General features: G+C 57.0%; 2 protein-coding genes across 2 annotated transcripts; both read right to left on the bottom strand.

The window, feature by feature from the left end:
* Nucleotides 1-168: 168 nt before the first annotated feature.
* On the bottom strand, nucleotides 169-4,731 carry TAMALIN (trafficking regulator and scaffold protein tamalin). The gene is made up of 8 exons (XM_074929725.1): nucleotides 4,579-4,731; nucleotides 2,892-2,941; nucleotides 2,405-2,459; nucleotides 1,530-1,632; nucleotides 1,324-1,417; nucleotides 1,183-1,249; nucleotides 1,025-1,091; nucleotides 169-927 (listed from the first exon to the last, which is right to left on the bottom strand). Exons 1-8 carry the CDS (start codon nucleotides 4,708-4,710, stop codon nucleotides 524-526), a joined length of 972 nt encoding a protein of 323 aa, XP_074785826.1. The 5' UTR covers nucleotides 4,711-4,731; the 3' UTR covers nucleotides 169-523.
* Nucleotides 4,732-6,133: 1,402 nt separating this feature from the next.
* ACVR1B (activin A receptor type 1B) lies at nucleotides 6,134-24,417 on the bottom strand. The gene is made up of 9 exons (XM_074929717.1): nucleotides 24,331-24,417; nucleotides 15,234-15,473; nucleotides 13,689-13,937; nucleotides 12,247-12,477; nucleotides 11,727-11,894; nucleotides 11,005-11,161; nucleotides 10,353-10,477; nucleotides 9,629-9,759; nucleotides 6,134-9,447 (listed from the first exon to the last, which is right to left on the bottom strand). The coding sequence occupies exons 2-9, from the start codon at nucleotides 15,406-15,408 to the stop codon at nucleotides 9,322-9,324; spliced, it is 1,362 nt and encodes a 453-aa protein (XP_074785818.1). The 5' UTR covers nucleotides 15,409-15,473; nucleotides 24,331-24,417; the 3' UTR covers nucleotides 6,134-9,321.
* Nucleotides 24,418-25,447: the final 1,030 nt, after the last annotated feature.

The following is a 25,447-nucleotide window of genomic DNA, read 5'->3' as shown; positions in this document are numbered from 1 at the left end:
GCCGGAGGAAACGGGGCAGGAAGGGCCGGGCCGGGGCCCCGCGGCGCTGGGACACGACCCGGGGGGGGGGGGACACACACACACACGGCGGGTGGCCCCCCCCAGCCAGCCTGTCCCCATCCCCGGGGGGCTCTGCCCCCCCCCCCCCAAGTCACAGCCACACGCCGCTGCAAAAAGTCTCTGTATTGGCGAACGCGCCGGTGCGGTACAAAACCCCCCCGTGCCCCCCCCGAGATTTTTTTTGGGGGGGGGGATGCAGGGCCCCCCCCCGTGCCCCTCGGCGGGGAGGGCAGCGATTCCTGAGCTGAGCGGCGGCTTCGGAGCCACCTCGGGGGGGGGTGTGTGTGTGTGTGGGGGGGGTGTCCCCACATCTGTCCCCCCCCACGGCCTGCGGGGGCCAAGCCGGGACCCCCCGGCGCTGACCTTGGGTCCTTCCATTAGCCGCCGGGGTGGGGTGGGGGGGCACGAAGCCCCTCGCAATAAATAAATAAATAGGCCCGGGGGGGGCCGGCGGGGCCCCCGGCTAGAGGTGACTCTCCTCCTCCTCCAGCGCCCGGTTCAGTCCCGGGATGAACTTGAGCAGCCGCCGGCGGAAGCTGCTGTGTCGGCCCTTGCGGGGGGCGGCCGCCCCCTCCCCGGGGTCCCCGGCCCGGGCCCACAGTCGCCCCGCGGCCCCCGGCCCCCCGCTGCACTTGAGGCTGGCGCTGCGGGCCAGGGGGGCCCGTGGGCGCGGGGGGGGGGGCGCTGGCCCCCCGCTCTCCCGGTCCCGGTCCCCGTCGGGCGCGTCGGCGAAGAGGCAGGTCTGGTAGAGGGAGTCGTCGCTGCTGCTGGCGCGGGGGGAGCCGCCGGGGAGCCCCCCCTCACCCTGCAGGCACCAGCGGATCGACTCCAGCGTGTCGTAGATGCTGGGGTCCTTGGCCACCACGCCTGGGGGGGGGGGACAGGGGGTAAAGGGGTTGCGGGGGGGTCCGGGGGGGGGGCTGTGAGGTGTCCGCCAGCCCCCCCCATCCTGCTCCCCACTCACCCCGCACCAGCCGCTGCTCCTGCACCATCAGCGAGCGGTACTCCCCCCACTTCTCGTAGAGCGTTTGCTGCACGGGAGCGGAGGGGGGGTGAGGAGACGCTGGGGGGGGTCTCCAGCCCCCCTCTGACCCCCCCTCTCAGTCCGTGCCCCCCCCTCACCTTCAGGTACTGCAGCCGGGCCTCCAGCTCGGCCCTCCGGATAGACGTCCCGTAGAGCGTGTCGAGCCTGGGGGGCACCAGCCGTCAGTGGGGGGGGGCTGAGGGCTCCCCCGTAGCCCCCCCCGCGCCCCCCCAGCTCACCGGAGCACGTTGCCTGAGCTCTTGATGATCTCCACGATCTCCCGGTGCCGGACGCCCTCCACGTTGAGCCCGTTCACCCCCGTGATTGTGTCCCCTGGAGCCAGGGAGGTGCCGGGGTGGTGGTGGGGGGGGTGTCAGGGAACAGGCTCAGGGATGCTGGTCCCCACCGCTGGGGCCCCCCCGGCCCCCCCCGGGGATGCGCTCACCGGCCTTGAGTCCCGCCGCCTCGGCCGGGCTCCCGCCGTGCACCCGGCACACGAAGGTGAACATCTCCACGCTGTTCCTGTCCTGGTGGTGCAGCCCGTAGGTCTGAAATGGGGAGGGGGGGGGCACAGGGGGGCCTGGTGAGGTGCACGGGGACCCCCTGACCCCGGGGTTCCCCCCCAGGCAGCAGCCACGGGGTAACAACTGCAGCATTTCACTGCCGCGGGGTGACGCGGGGCAGCCCCCCGGCCCCGGGGGAGGCCTCCCGGCCCCAGTGGCTGCCCCCCAAGCGGGGCCCCCCCGGCCGCCCCCGCCCGTCACGGCCAGGGGAGGCTTCGGTAACCAGGCAGCTCCGTCAGCGCTAAAAATAAACCCTGGCTCAGAGACAATTTAAAAATACCCTCGATGCAAAGCAAGGTGCGGGCTGGAAGGGTGGGGAGCGCAGCACAGCCTGGCAGGGCACGGCTCGGCTCGGCATGGCACAGCCCGGCTCGGCTCGGCTCGGCATGGCACAGCCCGGCTCGGCTCGGCACGGCACAGCCCTGCTTGGTTCAGCTCAGCTCGGCACAGCCCAGCTCAGCTCGGCATGGCACAGGTTGGCTTGGTTCAGCTCAGCTCGGCATGGCACAGGTTGGCTTGGCATGGCTCGGCACAACTCGGCTCGGCACAACTGGGCTCGGCTCAGCATGGCACAGCCCAGCTCGGCATGGCACAGGTTGGCACAACTCGGCTCGGCACAGCTCAGCTCAGCTCAGCACAACTTGCCTTGGCTCAGCTCAGCTTGGCACAGCTCAGCTCAGCATGGCACAGGTTGGCTTGGCACGGCTCGGCACAGCTTGCCTTGGCTCAGCTCAGCGCGTCTCAGCTCGGCACCCACCTGGATCTCGAAGCCGAAGGTCTCTTCCCCCTTCTTCTCCAGCGTCACCACCCTCCTGGGGGACACGGGGGTCAGGGACAGCCAGAGCCCCTGGCACCCCCCCGCCCCGACTCGCCCGCCGGGGCCTCGGGAGCTTCTCGAACGAAACGCTGCCTCGGGCTTTGGGTTCCCTGGGTGCTGGGCCGGACCCCGAGGGCAGGGACCCCCCCTCAGGGACGGGACCCCCCCCCGGTTGTTCTTCCCGGGTCCTGCAGCCTGTCCCGGGGGTGCTGGGCCTGGTCCCCGTGGGGCACAGGGGTGTCAGCCCCCCCCCCCCGGGGTTGTGACCCCATCGCTGCTCTCAGGCTCCCCCCTAAACCCACCCCCGCTTCCAGCCCCCGGGGGGTGTCCCAGGGCCAAGCCCCGACCCGCCGGGACACGGACCCCAGCCCCGCTCCTGCGTGTCCCCCCCCGACCCCGCGGCGGGGCCCGGCCCCCCGGCCCCTACCTGTGCTCCTCCGGGGACGGGCTCGGGGACGCCCACCGGAACCCCGCGCCCTGCGGCAGAGGGAGAGTCGTCAGCGGGGGGACCCCCCCCACCCCGCCACCCCCTCCGGGGACAGCGCGAACGGGGGGTCCCATCAGGTCAGCGCCGAACCCCGCGGGGAGCACCGCGCCAAGGCGGCACCGAACCCGCACCCGGCTGCACCCATCGCCCCGTGCCCCCCCGGGGGGGGTGGGGGTGTGTGTCCCCGCGTCCCCCACCCCGGGGCCGGCCGGGCATAACGAGGCTTTTATCGGCGCTCAAAGCCGCCCTCACATCTGCTCCGCGCTCGCCCCACGCTTTGACGTCACCCTGCGACGCACCCCACCCCACGCCACGCTCCGGGGGGGCCCCGGGCACAGAGGGGCCCTGTTGTGGTCACAAAGTCGGTTTTTTTCATGCAAAATCTTCCCCCCCCCCTCCCCTTCTCGGCCCGGACAATGTCCCCGTTGTGGAGGGTGCGGAGGCGTGGGCGGGCGGAGGGACCGGCCGGGCACAGCGGGACCCTCGCCGCGGGGCAGGAGGTGACAGCGCTGTCCCCAAATGCCCCTTCGCGGCCGTTGGGCTCCGGCAGCCCCGCCACGGTGCGGCCGGTGTCACCGGGCCTGAGAGCGGCACGTGGGCCCGTCCTGGTGGCGGCCAGGTGCCACCAGTGGAAGCGCCACACGGGTGTCACCAGCCCCGCGGCTGCCCGTCCCCGGGGGCGTTTAAGTGTAAAACCAGCAGAATCGGGTGCGTTGGCCACGGGGAAAGTTGTCACCCGTCACATCTCGGGCCGCCCTACGTCAGCCCAGTGACGGGGAGGTGACGTGGGACGCCCAAGCGCCCCTCGGCGACGTCTCCGGCGGTGGCCTCGGCCGGCGAGCGGGAGCCAGGCCACCGCACGTGACTCAGCCCGCGCCAGCGCGGCCACGAGAGCCACTTCTGCTCCGGATGTCGGCTCCGCTCCCGCTTCCCCCCGACGCTCAGGAAGCGCCGCGGGGCCGGGGGGAGCGTCAGGGCGGTGACAGCCCCCGCGCCGCCACCGCCGGAGAGGGGCTTCCCCAGGGCCGCGGTGGCAGGTTGGTCCCGTGTCCCGCCAAACCAGGCCCCCCGGGGGTACCTTGTGCCGCGTCCCCCCGCGGGGCAGGGCCTGGGGGCCATGGGGGCGCGTCCGTCCCGGTGACACGGTCACGTCCACAGGGGTGGGGGCCTGTCCCTGAGCCCTGAAGGCTGCAGGGCAGGAGGTGGGGACAAACTGGGGAGGACACGGGGCTTGTGGGGGGGACACTGGGAAGATACTGGGGTAGGACCTGGGGAGGAACTGGGACAGGGCGTGACGCTTGCGGGGACAACGGTGGGGCTGGATGGGGACACTGGGAAGATGCTGGGGCAGGGTGGGAGCGGCGCGGGGGGAGATGCTGGGGCACGGTAAGAGGCCGGGGGGGGGGTGGGGTGTCACCGGGGCAGGATGGGGACACAGGGAGGGGACAGCGGGGCAGGACCAGAGCCCAGGAGAAGACACCGGGGCAGCTCTGCAGGGTGCAGGCACCAGCGGGGGGGACACCCCGCACCCCCAGTCCCCCCCCTCCCCGGCTCCGGCGCACAAACCGGGGGTTACCGGGGAGGTTTCCCCCGCCCTCCCCGCGGCCGGGGCTGCCGGTAGCCCTACCTTGCGCACCCGGGGCAGGGTGCCGCCGGCAGCCGCCAGCGCCCGGTAGACATCGGCGGGGCCGGGGCGCTCCGGGGCCGCCGCCGCATCCTCCTCCTTCGGCCGGAGCCGCCGCAGCCGCCGCAGGGTCATGGCCGGGCCGCAGCGCCCCGCGCCGCCCTATATCAGTCCGCGGGGGGCGTGGCCAGCGCTCGGCACGCCCCGTTCGGCGAGAACACGCCCCTTTCCGCGCTTAACCACGCCCACATCGGCTCTAAACCACGCCCCGTTCCGTGAGAGGCCCCGCCCCATGGCGGTAAGCCCCGCCCCCGAGGTTTCCCCGGGGCTGCAGGGGGGGGGATGATGATGATGATGCTGCTGGGGGGCAACAGGGAGTTTGGGAGGGTCCTGGGGGTGCTGAGGGGGGTGGACAAGGCGCTTCCAGAGGATTTAAACCGTTCCAGGGGACGGAGACACGGAGGAAAACAATTCCCGGAGGCAGAGGCGCGTCGGCCGCGGCCATGGGGGGCAGCTCCCGGCAGCCCCCGCCGCCCCGCACCGGGAGCGAGCGGGAATTTTCCAGCCGGAGTTGAGGAGTTCGCTCAGATGTTTATTTAAAATTGGCCAAAACCAGCAGTTTGGAACAATCCCGCTGGCGTTACACCCAAGGCTGCCGCCCACGGGCTGCCCAGGGCTTAGCGGGGAGAGGGGGGGGGGCTCCGAGCTCTGAATGACCGCGGCAGGGAGAGGACGGAGCCCCCCACCCCGCCCAGGGCACCGAACCCCAAGCCCAGCTCAGGGGTGAAGGGGAAGATCCCAGCCTGCTCCCAAAACCCAGCAGCCCGGCTGAGGACTTGGCCCCTTGGCCGAAGCCACCCCAGACCCCTTTTCCCATCACATTTCCTAAAAGAAGAGTAAAACCAATTTTTGCTTTTAAAAAAAACCCCCAAATAAACCATGTCCCCCCTCGCCCGCTGCCTCGAGTCCCAGGACGGGGTTTCTGCGGGGCAGGAGCTACGGCCAAGGCTGAAAAATTGAGGGGTGAGCCCAGATGGCAGCTCCCCCTCCCCAGCGCCACGAGGGACCCCAGGCCCTGGCGGATTTTCCCCCTGATCCGCTCACAATTTGCTCATCCCTAGGAGGCTCTAATTAGGGATAATTAGTGGGGGCTGGTTGAGCAGCACCAGCTGCCCTCAGACCAAACAGGATTTGATAGGGACGCCGGGGAGTGTGGACCAAGATTTATCCTTCCTTGAAGTTGCAGCGCCGTGTAGAGGAACACGGGGCGGGGGACCCAGCTTGGGGGAGCTGCCCGCTGCACCCCCCCCTCCCTCAACTACCCCCCCCCCAGGGAGGGAGCCCCGATTCCAGCTGCTCATCCCTGTGGAGGCTGGGAATCCCGCCGCCAACAACGTTCAGATTTGCTGAGCAGGATTCCCGGGGAGATTTATTTCAGCTGTGGGGGTGAACAAGCCCCCCCCCCCCAGATGCTTTGATAGTTGCTGCCACCCGGTTCCTGCCCCTCTAGGCCCCGGCTCCCCCTTCGCATCAAACCAAGAGACTCCGACACCTCCCGTGAATAAAACAAACTTTTAATAATGTACAGCAGAAATCGACAGCCTTGTTTTATATTAAACAAAAGATTTCCTATATTACATCGTATTTACATTTGCATACTGAAGAGGTAAAGTGTCTAAGTGGCTATTTTACAGTCCGTTTCTAATAAAATATACAAAACCAAACAAATAAAAGGGGCAGAGAAGTACCAAGAGATCTGTTCTGAAGCCAGCGTACCGCCGATTCACCCCGCGCCGCAGACGGGACGCGCGAGCTCCGCACCTCTGCCTCTCCCCACCACCACCTGCCCTCGAGTACCTGACGTCTCCCCTCCCCGTTCCGAGCTGCTGCGGCGTCGCTCTCTCCTCCTGAACTCTCTGTAGTGTTGCATTTTTTAAATTTTTTTTTTTTTTTTTTTTTCCCCCCCCCAACAGCTGCTGCAGCCACCTCTGAGCCGGGCACGTTTCCGAGCCGGGCAGCGATTCCCAGGTTTGCTACCTGTCAGCTAAGTGAGCACTGCACCTCCCCGGCACGCGTTTGCATGAAAAGTGCTGTATAAATGCTACATAATCAGCGTTCTCATCTCACGCCCTCGGTTTTTTGACCCTCTCGCAACGGCATCTCTCTACAAACAAGGCTTTTTCTGCACTCCTGCTTAGAGGGGACACCCCGTCGTCCCGCCCTCACCCCCTCTACCCTTCGGCGGCGCGAGGCCGCTCCGCCGGGCTGTTTGGTTTAGCGCTGAGGCAGATACATGTGTGGCTACAGTTGGAGGGGTGGGGGAGAGAGTCAGTGCAAGTTCTGTAGCTGATTCCTTGTCCTCGGGAAGGGGCCTGCACCGTTAACGGGGACTCGGGCAGGAGGGCCCGCGGCGCTCGCGGAGGACGTACCTTCCCCGCCGCAGTTTATTTATTCCGCAGGCGCTCAAAACTTTCCTCCCCAAGGCGCCGGGAGGGGCATCGCCAGCTCCTGTTACAGCAGCTCAGGAGTGTTTAGGGTATCTGTGAAGCGCCCACCACCTCGGTTTCTAAATGCAGAAGGGTTTGGTTAAGGGACGGACGGCACTGGGGGAGACGACGAGTCAGAACAAACCGGGCAGGGGAGGGGAGCTGGGGTGGGGGGGGTCACAAAGCGCCCGCCCCGCACCGCTCCACGCCCCGGCCCTCCCAAACGTCCCGGCGGGATGCAAACTGGCTCCAAACACGATGCAAAAAAACCCCACACTCCTCACTTTTACACAGAGTCACAGACAAGATAGGGAGTCTGGGGGAAGACGGACACACGGACAGATACACAGACAGCAAGAACAGAGTGTTTAAAATAAAAGGTTAACCCCGGTGGCCGGAGCAGAGATGAAACCTCACCTTACAGAGCAGGCGCAAGGTTTGAGTAGAAACAGTTCCAGTGTAAATCGAGCTGTGTGCATTTGTTTTGTTGTTTGGTTGTTTTTGTTTTTTTTTTTTTTTCCTTTTTCTCTTTTTTTTTTTTTTTTTCAGTGATTTCTTTACAAACAAACAGGTCAAGAGGTAATAATTATAGATTGTTTTTCTTCTCTTATAAAGAATTAACAATATTAAAAAAAGTTAAAATCCAGACCCTCCCATAAAATAATAATAATAATAATAAAAAAAAATAATAATCAAAACCACTCCAGTTAAAAGTTATGGCTTCAGAGTTATACACCGTAGGTACTGACCTAACCGCCAAACCACCGGCACTTCCCCGGCTGCATCAGCACGATCGGCTGCTTCCACTTTTACTCGGCCCAGCTGGAGACAACAGTCAAACCAACTCTACTTCACCCTGATTCGGCATTTAATCCAAAGAAAAATTCATGCAGTTCCCCCCACCCCCACAAGTTATACACAGCCACTTCCAGATTACGAGATATTTATATATGTATATTAAAAAGATGGACGTGGATTTCCAAACCCGCACCCCGCCGTCGGACCCTGCCAAGCGCCGGGTGCCTCTGGGGAGGTGCAGGGTGCACCCGGGCCACGGGCGGCTGCCCCACGCCGCCGGGACGGCCTCGGGAACCACCTTCCTGCCAGAACTGGTGTTTCCTCACGGCCGGGCGCTGCCTCTCCCACACACACCCCAGCTCTGTGGCACGTCTCGCCCCCCAGGTCTTCTCTTTCCACCCTACCAAGAATTACAAACCCCGGGGGCTGAAGACAACAACAACAAAAAAAAACCAAACCCCAAACCAAAAACCCAACCGAAAAACCAAAAACCCAACCAAAAAGACCTGGATTCCAGGAGTGAAGTCAATTCCTCGTTTGTTTTTTTTTTTTTTTTTTCTTAAAAAAGGGAGGGGGTGGCAGTGAGGCAACCTGATGGGAAGTTCCTGCAGCCGGCGTAGGGACGGCAAGGCCACAGCACCCATCAGCGAGCTAAGGATCTGGTTTCAAGCAGCCTGTCCAAGCTAGACAATGCTCACTACTCGACAAGGAGAGCACCAGCGCGCACAGCTCAAAAAAAGGACACTCTAGATTTGCACATGCACAGAAAGCACGAACAGAGATGAGCCACCCTACGGGCAGACACCGCACGTCTACGGAAGGAGGTGAACAGGCACAGGGGACACGCGCACCTCGCGCATGCATACACCATTGCGCACACCGACAGCCAGTCAGGATTCTGGGTTTCGACTTAGAATTTTTCAAGCTTAAGAAAAAAAAAAAAAAAAAAAAAATAGGAGGGAAATGGTTTCGTGAAGCTGATAAACTGTTCAGGCTCAGCCTCTCAGAAGGGAGCACCATTTGTTTTGCAAATGCTTTTTCTGCATTTAACGTGCCAGTCCCTGGAAAAAAAAAAATAATCCTCAGAGTACAGCAAGAAAAACCTTCCCTTTCCCTTCCCACTCCCAGCACCTAGCACCCCGGCCTCAAACACTGCCAACGGGTGCGCCGCACGCACTGAACTTTACAGGGATTTCCATTAAAGAAACAAGAGTTACAATCATGGCTGTCCCTCTCAAGTCTTCACGCTGTCAGGAGGTGATCATAAAAAGTTTCTGATTGTTTCATACCCAAGCAGGGAAGAGAGCAACTCAATAGGCTCCGTCACCCCACCTAGCAGCCTGTAGGTCACGCTGTCTCGTTGGTAGCAGTAGATTGGGCAGAAACACGAGGTAGGCCTCCGTCACACGTCTACTCTAGCATGGCAGCTTTTGTGCAGTTTCCTCCTGCTGGGGCTCAGGGCCTAGATTTTCACATCTTCCTGGACACTGAGCTGCGAGAGGGTTTTCTTAATGCGGAGGGCGGTGAGTCGAGCCGCTCCGTTGGCGTACCAGCACTCCCGCATCATCTTCCCCATCACCCGGAGTGCCTGGGCGAGAAAACGGCGGGGTCAGCACTCCCCGAGCCCCCGGCCAGGCTGCTGCTGCCTGCCTGGGCACCAACACAGCCTCCACACCGCCGAAAATCAGGGCTCGACTTCCGAGTTGTGCCCCTGGACTCACCCTGCGGAGGGGGAAGAAGGAGGATGCGGAGACGGAAGCAGACCTTACCTCGTAGCTTTGCCACCAGTTCGGGATATTAGGCCGCAATTTCTGATCGCATACGACCTTCCGCATCTCCTCAATAGAAGGATCGGAGGGTACAAGGTCGTAGTACGGAAGCTGATACTCCTCGTGGATACCTGAAAGGCAGAGGAGGAGAAATGCAATTCCTGGGAGAACGGAGCCTCACCACAGCGCTCGCTGAAGGCAGACGGAGACTGGTTTGGGCTACATGAGTCATTGCTGAGATGCGTCAACACTCTGCAGTTATTTAGAACAGAAACGGAGAATCTGGGATTCGAGTTTACAAGAAAAATTTCAGGGAAATAAAATGCAGCTGCCTGAACTGGAACAGAGTCAGCACCTCCCAGCACAGGGGGGTCACGGGATGGCGACCGAGCCGAAGGGATCGTCCCAGTGTGACGGCGCCGACACACTCGTTTCTACTGTCGGCAGGGAGAAAGTCACCCACTAAATCAGCACCACCAGTTCCTTAAAATCCATCCGAAGGAACATCGGCCACCAGTCGGAGCATTAACCCCACTTCCCTGCACAGGCCAGCCCCAGCAGCAGTTGTGGTCGCCTCTGTTCATGCCTCAGTAGCGGCGCACACGGATTTAATTCCCCACCCCCAGTCCCTCAAACCTCATCAACACCCAAACAACAGAAACACCAAGGCCGGGAAACCCAGGAGCAAGCCAAGGCAACAGCACGGGCACACGAAGGGCGTTACCTCCTGCGTTGCACCTTCGAGCAATCTCCCAGTAGACCAAGCCCAAGGCATAGATATCGGCACATTTAAAAGAATCAAAATGCTTCATGTTAATGGTTTCATCCAAGACTTCAGGGGCCATGTATCTGCAGAACAGAAGAGAACAACATGTTAGTTTTGAGAGGGGACTCTCCAGAAGATAGTAAATGGCAAGGTTTTCCCACACAGCACTTCCCAAGAGACAGAACTCAGCTCCGCACGGCCTTAACCAGCACAGAACTGGGCCCCACGGCCTAAGAGAGCGAACAACATCACTCAGAACAAAGAGCAAGCTGGGTAAGAGGTAAAAACATCCAACAGCACATCAGGCTCCAGACAGGCCCCAAAAGGCTTTTGAGAACGCCAGGCTTGTTGTCAAGGATTATAAGAGCTCCCTGGTGCTGAGTTTACGGCGCTGGCCTACACCTCTCAGCCTGACGGCACGCGGAGACGAGGGTGCTGCCGCCCCTTCAGCATCAACCCGGGCACGATGCTGATGCTCCGTGAGATGCTTGGAAGCGCTTAAGGTGGAGAATTTCACCAGTGCTCAACCAGCAGCTGGGGCGTTTGCTAGTCACACTTCTAGTGACCCCTTCGAACGCTGGCCAAGAACACAAGAACGTCGTTCTCCTACCGTTTGGTTCCGACCCTTTGATTTGGTGCAATATCAATCGTATCCGTCACCGAATCGTGGCGGACGGCCAGACCAAGGTCAGCGATGGCACACGTGCCGTTCTTCTTCACCAAGATGTTCTTGGATTTCAAGTCTCTGTGAGCAATCCCAGGCTTTCCTAGTAGAGCAGAATAAAAAACAGCAGGGGAGGGGGTCAAGGTCTGGTGAAATCTCTCAGTCGAACCGGCGCAGAGGCAGCACCGGATTTCAGGGCGTTAAGCTCTCGGTGTCGCAACACATTTTCCTGTTTGGACACAGCGAGCAGCAGAGGAGTGCTGACAGCCCGTGGCAGGCAAAGCTTCGCGCTTCCCAGGCGCTGCTGATGCAATAGCACCCGGAGGCCTCAAGAGGGACATAAACTCCATCGTCCCCGGCATCAGACGCGTCGATGTGGGCATAAGGAGTTTATAATTCTGCTGCTGCCTGCGTTAACATCCCGCCCAAGTAGCGCCAATTTTAGGATGGGGCTGCGAAATGCTGATATAACTCCCAGGAGCCAGCGCAAGGCTAACTAACCCACTTTGCTGCAGCCCAAGCGCTCCGCCCGCTCCTGGTCAATACTGGCCAGACAAACCGGGGCTGACTCAGCCAGCGTTTTCTGTGCAGCACATCAATCCCCCTCATCAATTCTGCTTTATTCTCCCCTCAAGAATTCCCCGCACCTTTTCAGATTTTGCGCTTACCCTGAGTCCCCACGATCTCCATGTGGAGGTGGGCCAGCCCGCTAGCAGCAGACAGGGCGAGTTTGATCATGCCCTCGATAGTCACCGTGTATCGATTCAGGTAGTCAAAGAGAGATCCGTGCTCGTGGTAATCGGAGACGAGCCACAGCTGAGTCCACGTTCCATTATCTGCAGCAGGAAAGAGACTGTGCTCAGCCAGATACGACCACCGAGCACCCCACACCCCATCCCCTGGTACAGGAGGAGAGCTGCAGCTCAACAGCCAACCTGGAGGCAAATAAGGTAAAGAATTTTAAGGCGAAAACATGGCTTTAAGATAAAGCTCACCCACCACCGTGCTTCTCAGCTGCAGCAGTGATTCTACCATCTTTCGGGGAGAAACATTCAAATATGTAGCTGTGTGAAACGCACGCTGACAGTTTTTAATTATAAATCCGTATTTATAACGAGGAAACGCAGCTCCCAGGAGCAGACTGCGCGCTGGTGAAGTCTCTGCTCTTGGGACCGGGGCGCTCCTTACCTTTGTTATCCGCAGCAATAAATCCCAGGATGTTCTCGTGACGCAGCATAACAGTTTGATATATTTCTGCTTCCCTAAACCAGGAACGCTCCTCACGCGAAGAGAAGATTTTTACAGCTACGTCACCTCCACGCCACCTGCCACGCCACACTTCCCCGAAGCGGCCTTTACCGATGATCTCCTGAAGGACAATCGTCCGAGCCACGGTCCGCTGGACAAAGAGCGGCAAACCTATGGACAGGTGGAGGAATCAGTGCCCGTTGCAGCAAAAGAAACTCCTGAATCCCCTCCGAGTCTGAAGTAGAGCAGCACCAAACCGCCAAGGCTCTACATTTGGTAACAACCCGCAGCCTAAGCGAGACCCAAACGGCGGTAGCTCCTGCGTAGGACGCGCCATTTGGCTGCTTGGGCAGCATCTGCACAGCGCTTTGAAGTAGGTTGCGAACCGCCGGTGATTAGGCACAGAGCAGTCGGGGAACTTCTGCTCCACGGCAGATCAAAGCAACTTTAGCCTGAATATGCAAAGAACGGAATTCGTTGAAGGCAGACTCTGCTGAAAAGCAGTACACCCCCAGAAGGCCTCTGAGGAAAGGAGTCCTAACATCGCTGCCACCTCTTAGGTGAGCTACAGAGCTCACCTGCTGAAGAGATCCCCAACCATTTTATATATAGCAGATGCGGTGCTAAAGGTTTATTCCCAGGCCAAATATCAGGTTGTTACGTTCTCTGCCTCTGTGGATTACCCTACAGCTTCCATCTGCTGCAAAAATAACTTTTATTTTTTTATTAAAACCTAACTGCTTTCATAGTTTCAAAGTCACGAATAAAATGGTGACTTCCCCATCTCTGCTGGGGATGATTTAAGTGTGACAGGAGCGAGCACTCTACATCGTCCACTTTGGAAGACCCCAGGATTCCCTGGGGCGAAACGGCCTGTGCAAAAGCAGCACTTGCACACTGCAAGATTTGCAGACGCTGAGACCTTTCCCATTTTCCTGCCAGCTCTGATGCAGGTGACATCCTTCCTCCTCCTTTGAAAGCCAACAACCGACCGCTTAGCCGTTCACGTCCGTTTCCAACCCAAACCCAGTTCCAAGGTTAAATTTGAAACAGATGCAGCCAGTTTGAGTTATCCTCTTGCAGAAAAGGAGGGGAGCCACACAAAACTATTTTTATGCATCGGCAGTCAAGGAGGAGTTGAACTGTTGCTCTTACCTGGCCTGAGCCCCAAGCACTAACACGGGGCCATGGCTACAGCGTCTGGGCACGACTGAATTTAACACACGCCCTCCACGTTACTCACGACGGGGCAACCCCGACAGGCTGACGAGGCAACAGCCTCACGGCCTGCAAAGCTGTGGCAACCAGGAGCCCAGAAGAGACTACTTACTCCATTACAATCACAAGCTCTCATTCGTCATTTCCAGTCATATCTTGAATACCTGAGCCCGAGCCAGAGGTGGAGAGATCGTAGACTAGATCTTGCAAGGTCTTATCCTTCGACAGGCACATTTCACAAGAGGGGTCTTCCATGTCCAGCCGCTGGCGATTGTGATACACACGTTGGTGGTGATGAAAAACAAAGACTACTACGATCATGACAACAAACACAAGGAAGACAGGTCCGGCAATCACCGCCACCAGCTCCACAGGACCCCAGCTCGACGGGGGCTCGTTATCTTTCAGGTGTCCTTGGAGAGGAAAGGGAGGAGAAAAACAGACACTTTTAGAAAATGATCACTCCTTCACGAGCGTTCTTTAAGGACTTTCTTCTTGTGTTTTAATTATCCTCTCGGAGCCTGGACAATTTTAGCTTGCTGTTCCAGGATGGTAGAGGACACATCAAATAACAGCGTTAACATGGGACTGATCGAGTCATCAGGCTGGCAAAGTACAGCTAAAAACCCCAAAACGAGATGGGTGCTGCAACTGGGGGATCGGGGATTATGGGCACTTGGCTATTAAGAGGATGGGAGTCTGTTCTGGGCTGAGTTTGCTCCAACACTCTGCATTTTACCTTCTGCATGAACTCTCCCAAGTGGGAGAAGAAACCACTGGTCAGTCAGGACTCATTTCTCCCTCCTTCCCCTTTGCCCTGTAACAACCCCTGAAGACTTGTACCTAAAGATAATTATTTGTATTTTGAGACCAGGTAAAACTTCCTCACTGCACACAAGTAAAATGGATACCGCGGTCTTCATGTGACCCACTAAAAACCAGCCCAAAACGGCGAGTAAGGAGGTATGAGGAAGTAGTGCATGCCCTCTCTGTCCCAGGAATTGGGGAGCAGCAGACGTTTCCCACACCCTCACTCAAAGGCAGGGCTGCTTCCTCTTGGTGCGTTCAGGATCCGGGCACCCCTCCACCCCACACACTTTACTCTGAAGCTGCTGCAACGTTCCCATATTCGTGGCTCATCACTTTTGATCTGCAGTGCTAGAAGAAGGAAAGCCACGCTATCTGATAGAGGGGAGGTTACAGCACAACTCAGCACCAGAACAGGGACCCGAGCTGCGCCCAGGGAACACGCGCTGTCCCCGGGCCACTGCAGGCACCCAGCATCAGGCAGCAGACACTTCTATTTAACTGTAGATGAACGTGGCTGCTGTTGGGTGCCTGTGGGATACCAGCAGCAGGGCTGATAAGGTGAGAGGAGTCTCCTAATATGGAGCTGCTGAGTGCAGTAAAATTGCAAAAAAAAAAAAAAAACCCCAAACTTTGGAAGCTTCTCCTACCCTAAAGTACAATCTCATCTGGTGACATTTTGTCAGCCACAGGGGAGTTCAAGCCACTTCAAATTAAAATGTGAAGTAGTTTGTTATTATTTCCACTTTACAAATCGAGGAAATAAACCCAGTGCTCAAGTTCACACAGCAACCTAAGGGAAGAAGTGAAAACAAGGCCGAGAACTCCTTATTCCCAGTCCCAAACAGACAGCTGCTCTCCTCCCCACTTCAAACAGACCATTTATTCAGCGCTCTACTCACCACTGGGAACCATTAAATCAATTTTGTTGCAAAAATCAGAGTAGCAGCAGTGAGTATTACGCAGATCTTCTGAACTCAGACAATAGAAGGGTTTCCCAGCAGGAATCAATTTTGCTTCGGGAATGCAGGTCCGAACGTGATGTTTAACGCCGTCCAGGTTGAAGACCGAGACCATGCAGGCGCCGTCCGTTTCACACGTGGAGTTTGCTTGTTTGCAGTCGGAGCACAAACATGTCAAAGCTGCAGAAAACAAACCACGACCTCCTTAGAACCCGCAGGGGATGAAATGCTCCAACAAGAGAAAACTGTCCAATTTCCCGTTTCGGAGGGAAGGGGCCACTCTTAGGCTCAGGAGGAACTGGCTTTAGGAACAGAACTAGTCACACGCAGTATTTCAGACCTGCAAGCACCTAATTTAAGCACAAAACAGAGTGTGGAAGCAGAGGAGCCTTTCCAGAAGACAACTGTCCAGACAGCCCCTGCTGTGACCACAAACAGCGATGACCCAAGTCATCCCTGCAAACTCGGCTGGATTTTACCGAGATCCACTCCCAGCCCGACCCAGGGTCAGAATTCAAACTGAAGACAACAGTTACTCAAACTGACAGACTTGATTTCACCCCAACTCGCCGTCCAGGCTTCCTCGGCCGGGCCAAAGCCGAGCTGCCCGTTCCAGGTTAGCGAGGGCCGACTCCCCCAGCTCGCGGGAGACGAGCGGCGGTTGGCAGATGCCAAGACAAAACCAATTCAAACCGACCACGCAAGCCAAGCGTGTTACACCCAACCAGATCAGTCACTTATTTAGTAACTGCTTTCCTGATTCGAGACACTACCTTGGGTCAAATAAATTCCTGGCTTTTAGCCTGCTCTCCACAAAGATTATTTGGGTAAAGAGCGAAGGAGAAACTCCAAGGCAGATTCCCACATTTTTCCGCCTCCCAGCTGTCATTGTGCTTTTTCTCAAGATGCCTGAAAAACTGTAAGCAAATCCCCAGGCATTGCCATCCTTGGGAACAAAGAGCGAATACAATAATGTCAAGAAGAAGGGTGGGGCTTGTTTAGCAGCACACAGTATTTTCTTCGGCTTTCATCAGATCTTTCAGCCTCCCCGGAGGGATTCACAAACATGTACTTACCCGCTGCAGAAATGGTCTTTCAGGTAGAGAGAGTCTGATGAAGTGTTTTAAAAGATACAAACGCCACAGTTAACTCTCCCCAGCCCGACAGCTAAAGCCTCTACGCCTGGCTGCACCCTCTAAAGACACAGAGCACAGTCACGCTCAATGCTCACGTGTGTGTGTGTGTGTGTGAGCTGCCTTCCCGTGGGGAAGGGAAGCGCCGAGCCCTCGGCCACACCACCTCTGGCAACCAGCAGACTGAAGGAGCATCAGCACTCCAGGATATTCTCTTGCTCCCACAGCCAGCACACGGTCCCCGACGCCGAGTTACGCTGCTGGGGGCACGTTACCTTGAGCTTAACAGGGTCCTGATCAACTTCAGGGTTCCTTCAGGAGGAAGACACCCATTATCCCTTATCGCCAGTGGCCTAGGTAAATCAGTTAGGCTAATTGCATTACTACTCACTTAATTCTCTCCGGACCCTGTGCTCCTCGCTTCCTAGCTGTTGTTGGGAGCTGCTTAACAGCTCCGAGGTGGGCTGCAGTATTTCAGACAGGCTAAATGCAGACGCTGGCGAGTTCTGAACCAACAGATTCAAAACTGCAGAAGCAATAAAAAGCCAGTAAAACCCAGAAGAGCTGTGAAGTGAGACATCTTTAAAAAGCATCATGAGCAAATGTAGCTCATTTCTATGTGCTTAGCACAGGCCAAGGAAAAGGGAGATAGAAAATGGACAGGGAAGACCCCGAGACTGAACCGTACTGAGAAGGGTTGAGAGCACCATAGCCATGGGTTATGCAGCTTTTAAGGGTAAATTTTATAATGAAAGGAAAAAAAAAACCACCCCACTAACGTTCAACTTGACAAACAGCTCTGAGTACAATGGCTTCCAGTGGTCACCAGAGCACAGAAAAGATAATTCTGAAAAATATACGCACTTAGGGGAACGAAGGTTGGTTATAATGGAGATTTTATGAAAACACGAGGTAGGAAAGAGCATCCAGGGCACGTTCCTACCTTCGAGTATACTTGAAGGAAATAGCATTTGAAAGCATCTCCTTTATTACTTCATAAAAAACACAAGGTACAAATTAAAAACATTTAAACCACACGCGTTTTACCATGTAGGCTCTTTTCAGCTTGATTCAGATACAGCAAAACTGAACTTTGTTCCTGTTCGACTCATTTCTAAGGTCTCAAACCCAAGATTTAGGCTACGGCAGTTTTGCTTCCAGAAGCTCTGAAGTAAACAAAACACTTCAACGCACTAATAAAACTGGTTTTGTAAACTTCTTCTTGAAGTATGTGGCCTGAAACTAAGCATCCCTTTGAGAAGGAAAGCAGAGGAGCTGCTTGCATCTGCTCAGTTTCATTTGTAGAATTATTAAAAAAAAAAATAAAAAAATAAAAAATTAGTTTACCTGCAAGGTTCGCTACCAGAGCCCCAGTGCGTAGGGACAGAGTAAGCAGATCCTTCTGTTCTGGGCAGAAAGCAGAAGCTCCCTGCTCAGGAGGGGGATGCCCCACAGAGCACGGCCTCCTTTCCCTCGTGGTGCTGTCAGCTGATGCTCCCCCTTTGAGACAAGGGCACTTTTTCAACAGCAATTCTTACGTTTGCACCTCAAAAACCCCGACGGTAAGGGGAGCAGCGTGAACAAAGAAAATTAAGCCCTCAGCACACGCTTGTACTTCTCAACATCCTCCCTAAGAGATTCTCAAGGGCTTTTCCAGCTATTCCTGCCCATAACCCCTAGGCACTCTCCAAATTTGAGGAAAGATGGTGAGATCCCTGGGTAGAAGCTGGAGAACCGCTCCAGCCTCCCTCACGCAGGCAGGAGTTGATTTCTTCTTTATTTTCATTATGAAAAAGCCCAGGATCGACGTCCGCCATCACAACAGCCACATCCTGCCTCAGCATCACCGACCGCCGGCCGCCAGCGCCGCGGCGAGCGGGGCACCGGCTGCGCCAAGGAGGAAAGGCCCGTCTGCACCGGGGCCCTTCCGGCACGGAGGAGAATTACCAGGCAACCCGCACAGGTCCAGCGTTTCAAGTTTGATTAACCAGAAGGGAAAATTCTTCTCGTATCAGTAACACCAGAAGTCAGGAAAAAGCGACTGTTGTTTCCCCTCGGGTGGGGGTCAGAGACCGGACAGGTAGGCAGAGCCCCCCCGCAGGCAGCTCTCGGGTGCTCCTGAGAGCAGCTGGGGCTGCCCGGGCCAAGCAAAAGGAGACAGAAGTGAATAAAAGCGTTTTTCATGCCAACGGCATTCTTTTTATTTGGGAAGAAAAGCTCCCATTGACCAAAACATATAATCTACTTAATAAAAGAAACTGACTGGGCTGAAGAAAATAGATGGGGCAAAGGAAAACAAAAGAACAGTTCACACAGCCCGGGTGGCGAGTTCCCCTCTCGCAAAACGCCCCGGGATGAGTCTGCGTGGAAGGTGCTGCAGAAGTTGGCAGCATGAGCCCGCTCTATCTGCTCAGCACACTCTTTCTGACATTCTGCTCGGAGACGAACCCAACCCTTTAAAGAAGCTGTTTAAACAAGCCTAACGTTAAGCTGCAGATCCTCAGAACACAAGCTTTGTTCTCCCTCAAGAGATGGGCCGGGGGGGCGTTTACACGAAGCAAACCCTCGCCGCGACCGAGCCCAGGCAGAACGCCGCCGGACGTGGCATCGCTCGCAGCAGCGAGCCAGCCCGGTGCCGGTCCTCACCGCTCGTCCTAAAAACTGGAGCAGTCGGATGGTGCTGCCAAAAGCCAAACTCTCCTTGATCCTTGACTAAGCTGGGCTCGGCTGCTGGGCTGGGAACTCCTTCGAGTGACCCCCCTGAGCCCAAGAGCTGCTGCTGCTCCCTGCGAGGTGCCCGGCGAGGGACACAGGTTCCGGGTGGCAGCAGGATTGCTCCCGGCAGGAACCGGGGGCACGGCGGTAGCAGCATCCCTCTGCATCCACCACAGCAGAGAGGAAAACAAGAGAAGGCCCTCTCGCACCGAATCCCCCCTTCAGAGTCACTCCTATGTACAAAACGAATCCAAACAAACAGGCGGGGGTCCACGGATTAGAGCTCCAGGCTCCAGAAAGACTAAAATATTAAGCTCTGACAGTCAAAGAACATTTTTTTTTTTTTCCCCCAGCAACTATCTGAGCTCATTTTGCACATATTTATTCTCGCACAGGATTGCATGTGTCAAGATGTCTCTGCAGCTAGACAGGGGAAAGTTTCACAGCAAAAATCTAATGTAATGGTGTTAAAGACCTTTTGGAATACATTTCCCCAAATCTCCTGAAGCTGTGCTATGCACGATGACATTTTCTCAGGGCTAGACGCTACCTGATCAAGACGTATTAAGATAATTAACCTGAAGATGATCATTGGTAAATTTGCCAATAGCCACCCACGTATTTACCAGATAAACAGATTTTTGCAGAGATTGTAAGCTGCTGTTCTTTTTCAACAGTTTGAATTGAGGCTGGAAGAACAATGATTCCCCTGACTTCTGAGCCTTTGTAAGGCTCTGGAACAGGAGCTGCAATTTATTATGTCTCTGTACAGCACCTAACTTAATGAGACCCAATCTGGTAGTGATGTTTTAATGCTGCAGCAGCATAATGTTAGCAAGAGAAATGGAAAACAATTGGGTTTGTACCTCTGCTGTTTCTTTAGATGCTATAATGAAGAGGGACATGTGTAAACATGCTTGGAAGAAAGAAATACCTTTCAGTGTTTCGCTACATGCTGTGCCGAAATAAAGAATAACCTTTATCACAGAGTGTTTTGCCCAAGAGCAGGTTAGGAATAAAATCCTTGTGGCAAGGGAGCAGATGTCTGTTCCAAGAGTCCCTTCTCGCTCCTCTTCCAACCGTATGACCCCAAGACACTCCAAGCCATCTGATGAGGACTTTAAAAACAAAGATTTGTTTTCCATTATGTTCACCTTGATTCTCCTGCTGCCTGGGGTCAACATCTGGGATCCCTTCATCCCTCTGGGGGATGCGTCCGCGTCCACACTGCCTCGTGCAGCACAGCAGTATCTTCTCCGAGCCCACCTACCCACCCCGCCTCCAAAACCAAGTGCAAGGCCAGTTGTGGATGCTCACACTGCCCCCGTTTCCTCACAAAGGAAGAAATAAGTGCAGATTTGTCCTTCTGTAGATACAGTACCATCACCTCAAACATCCTTCCTACATCTCGCTGCCCCATCAACTTCTCAACATTTCTTTTGCTCCTTGCTGGTGCTTATGAAATCTACTGACCCACTGCTGCTAAATGAAACGGAGTTAAAATTAGCTGCAAAGTAGTATGAGAAAAGCACTTTCACGCAAGTCATCCAGCAACTAAAAATTATACTAGGATATTTAAAGTTGGAAACAAGAGTCCCAACTTTTTCACAAGCTGGCTGCAGTCCCCTGGCACAGGTTGAACCTGACACGAACACATCACGGCTGACTAGAAAACATATCCTAAATGGAAAAAAAAAAAAAAAAAAAAGGCAGGAAGAACATGCTCTCACCTTTAAAGTGAAAAACTTTCCCTGCATCTACTCAAGTAACACAAAAGGAGAGCTTCTAAATTAATTTTAAATAAGTGAATTGACAGGAGTCTCATCATTAATAGGTTAATTAGAAGAAGCCTTGACATTGCTGCTGCTGTTGTTCAACTCAGAAAACAGACACACAGCTCTGAACTCCCTCTCCGGGCTCTGGTCTGACACCTATTTTGTGTTTTAACTTGTTAGGAAACCAGTTTAGGAGCCACCCATAGCATACCAGCGCTGCGGAAGAAAGTCCTGCAAAGCAGCCGCACGGCCCGGCGGCCGCGCGGGTCGTTACTGACGGCTTTCGAGACTTAAAACGGATGCTGCGTGTTCTCGGGCGATTGGCACACGCTTTCTCAGAGCCTAAGTAACAAGTCGTTTCACGTGCAGTCTATACTCCAACAGCCAGCAGTCCGCAGCTTACTCCCAAGAAGGCCACTGAAGGCAGCGAGCACCAACCTTCGTCAGGGGGCCTTAACGTGCAAGTCAAGTCGGCTTTTCTGATGAAAAAAATAAATATACGGGTCCACAATCAATGAGAAGGGAGGCTGGAAAGCCAGTGGCTTAAATAACGAGGATGAAGGAGGTCTCCCACCCCCCGCGACCGCTCGCACACGAGGGTCTGACTCCACAAGCTCGGCACCAGCGGATGTTTCATCCCTGCAATACCATCGCAGCTTTCTCCCTCGAGATGAGCAATTCCTTCTCGGTCTGCTCGGATAACCGCGCTGGCTGTGCGGTGGAGAACATATTTCCACTGGTCAACACCCAGTGAACTTTGCTTGCTGTTAAGAGAATTGACGTTTTACTTCACTCCTTTCGCAATAGCGATTTCCGGAGCATCCACTACTGGCAGCGGGCGGCGTACCCAGGGAAAAAAAAATCCGAGCTGTCTGGCCAAGGAGCTGAAGGAGTTCAAGAATGCTTGTTGGACACTGTTTTTAATTTCCAGTTACAGAAGTCTTTCTTGGAAAGTTGTAAGATATAACTTATGGACCACGCAGAGTTTGCCTGATTTAACCGGGTAAATATTTTAAGCAGGTGTTAATAATAAAATCTGCTGGCCCAAGATTGCTCCCCACGGTATTTTTTTGCTTTATTTCAAGCATGCAAACAAAGCCTACCTACAGCCACCCCCTAACCATCGCTGCACAGGCACCTTTTTTTTTTTTCCTTTTCCCCTTTTTTTTTAAAGGAAGGAGCATAGCGGGGGTGTTTTCTACCCTGTTTACCAATGCACACAAGAGGCTCACGGTTCCCGAGCGCTGCAGAAATGAGGACGTTTTCCCAACCCACCCTGAAACCAGCAGCTGTTAAGACCCCTTGTATAAAGCACAATAGTAAGGGCAGCCTGGCTGGCCGAGGCACGCCGAGCCCGCATCATGGCTGCTCGAGCAGCAAACAAGTCCCGGGGTTAGAGTCCCCGTTCCCCATCACCCTGCACCCAGCTCCACAAAACGTGGGTCCCCTCACGCTCCCCCACGCCGTGTCGAGCTCACGCCTTCCACCTGAGAGCGAGAACAAAAAAACCTCCAGCACATACGGAGCGGAAACAATAGCCAGCCATAGAGAGCCCACTATCAAAGGCGACTTTCCAGGAGATACGTGCACAGTCAATTGGCCTTTTCCTGTTTATTTATTTATTAAAAAAAAAAAAAATAAACACCAGCTGTATATAAAATGCAAAGCGAAAGTCTGAGAGCAGACGTGTGATGAGCCTCGCTCGGTCTTGCTTTGCCATTTATCACTGAAAAGCTGAAACCCCTTCCTGAGGCTGGATTTTACTTTAGGCTAAAACAAAGCCCAGCCACGCTCCCCTGAAGCGCGTCTGCACCGCCAGATTCAACAGGGCTCGCAAATACACCCCTCACCTACTGCCCCAGCGGGGTTTAAAGCCGTTTTCTGTAGCTAACAAGTCCAGATCTGCACGCGCAAAGTTATTACCTTCTGACAGCCGGTTGGTAATACATAACACAAACGGCAAGAGGATCGGGGAGGAGAAAAATGTTTCAGCGTGGTTCCTGTTGGAACAGGTACCTGCGTTACACAAGCAGCGCTCGCCCCCGACGGACGGGCCGTGCGGCGAAGCCTCGGACGCTGCCGAGGCCACCGGCCCCGCCACCGGCCTTGCCAACAGATGCTCAGAGATGCTTCGGACCCGTCCAGGGGAAAAGGTGGCCAATGGCTTCCAAAGCGTGGAGCTGCTACCTCTCGTTCTTCCCCCCCTTCCCGCCCAGGTCAAGAAAAGGGATCGCCGCGGAACAAACAACCGAAACAAAGAGTTCTCCCTCCCTCCCTCCCAACAAATATTTACAGTTGTCACAATCCAGAAGCACTGGGGCTTCGAAAGGTTTCTTTAAAAAAAAAAAAAAAACACAAACCCCCCATGGATTCCAAGAGGGTATTTATTAAGCCCACGCTGTAGCCTCTGGTGCCCGGGGGGGGCTGCCCAATCCCCCCCCCTCGCCGGGCCAACAGCCCGATGAGAAAAGGCCACGAACTCCCCAGGTCTCAGCGACAACATGGTGGCACTTCCCACCCGGGGCTGCTCCGCTCGCCCAGCGCCTGCCCCACGCTGCCCGGGGGGCAAAACCCCCGCAGCGAGCCACGGGCCTGGGCCCCCGGCACAGAGACCCCCCCCCCCCCAGTTCTTCCTGCCCCACCAATCGCGGTTTTTCCTTCCTTATCTCCGGAGGAGGCTGGAGGACTCCCCGATCTCTTCCCAGCCAAAGCCAAGGCCAGCGGGCGCCTCCCCGGAGCATCCCCCGGCACCGCAGGTCTCCCGCTCTCCGCCCCCCCCCCGACACCAACCGGCTCCTCCGCCGAGGGCACGGCCCCCCCCAAACAAGCTCAAGGGTCCCCTTCACACCACACACCCCAGCAAACGCCCCCCCCCGCCCCGGCCAGGCTCGACCCCCGCCCCAGGGGCTTGGTGTGACCCGACCCTACACAAGGCGATGCCTCTAGAGACCCCCCCCGGATCCCCCCTTATTCCCTCTCCCCACCGAAACACCCGCTTCTGCCCCCCCCCCCCCGGGGCCCACCCTGCCCACAGCCCCCTCCAGGGCCGCCCACTCGCCCCCCCAACCCCTCAGGGCCATCCCCGCAGCCCAGAAGAAACCTCCAGGCCCCAAACCCTCTCGCATCCCCTTTCCACACCCCCCCCCCCCCCCAAAAAAAACCCCTCACCCCCAGCCTCAACGTGCCCCCCCCAACCCCCGGGCCTGGGCTCGCCCCTCAGCCCCCTCCCACCGCCTCCCCCTCGGTTCTCCTCATGGATCCGCGCTCCCCCTCACGATTGCTCCCCGGTTCCCCTCAGCACCCCCCCCCACACCCCCCCCCCGCCCCGGTTCTCCTCACAGCGCCGGGCGGGGGCGGGGCGGCGCGCCGCCATGTTGTGCCCGGTGAGGGCCGGACCCGGGGGCCGCCACTTACCGCGGGCCCCGCCGAGAGGCCCGGCCAGGAGCAGGACGAGCAGGAGGGCAGCGGCGGGGGGGGGCGGCGGGGGGCGGCGGGCGCGGGGCGGCGGCGCGGGGGGGGCGGCCATGGCGAGCGCCGCGGCCTCGGTGCGAGCGGCCGCCAGCGCCTGCGGGAGGGGCGAGCGCCGGCGCGCGGCCGGGGGGCGGGGCCAGCCTTAAAGGGGACGGGCCCGGCCGCGCGTCTTAAAGGGGAGGGTCCGCCGGGCGGGGTTCGGCCGACACGGAGCTGGGGGGGGAGTGTGCAAGCGCGTGTAGTCGTGTAAGCGTGCACGCGCGTGTGAAATCGGAGGGGGGGTGGGGGGTGTGCGCGGGGGCAGGGTGCAGCGGGAGGCGGGCTGGGAGTGGTGGGGACTGAGCCATGGCCGGGCTGGGCACCCCAAACCCTGGGCTGAGCGCCCTAAACCTGAGACTGAGCACCCCAAACCCTGGGCTGGGTACCCTAAATCTCAGGCTGAGCGCCCTAAACCTGAGTCTGAGCACCCCAAACCCTGGGCTGAGCACCCTAAATCCCAGGCTGAGTGCCCTAAACCTGAGACTGAGCACCCCAAACCCTGGGCTGGGTACCCTAAATCCCAGGCTGAGTGCCCTAAACCTGAGACTGAGCACCCCAAACCCTGGGCTGGGTACCCTAAATCCCAGGCTGAGTGCCCTAAACCTGAGTCTGAGCACCCCAAACCCTGGGCTGAGCACCCTAAATCCCAGGCTGAGTGCCCTAAACCTGAGACTGAGCACCCCAAACCCTGGGCTGAGCACCCTAAATCCCAGGCTGAGTGCCCTAAACCTGAGACTGAGCACCCCAAACCCTGGGCTGGGTACCCTAAATCTCAGGCTGAGCGCCCTAAACCTGAGTCTGAGCACCCTAAATCCCAGGCTGAGCACCCTAAACCCCAGTCAGGGCACCCCAAAACCTGGGCTGAGTCCCCTGAGCCAGGGCACCCTAAATCCCAGGCTGAGCACCCTAAACCTGAGACTGAGCACCCCAAACCCTGGGCTGGGTACCCTAAATCTCAGGCTGAGCGCCCTAAACCCCAGTCAGGGCACCCCAAACCCTGGGCTGAGCACCCTAAACCTGA

Source organism: Athene noctua, chromosome 30 (assembly GCF_965140245.1).
Source record: "Athene noctua chromosome 30, bAthNoc1.hap1.1, whole genome shotgun sequence".
Taxonomy (NCBI): Eukaryota; Metazoa; Chordata; class Aves; order Strigiformes; family Strigidae; genus Athene; species Athene noctua.
The sequence above is the reverse complement of the archived record's forward strand: the minus strand, read 5'-3'. Positions and strand labels throughout refer to the sequence as shown.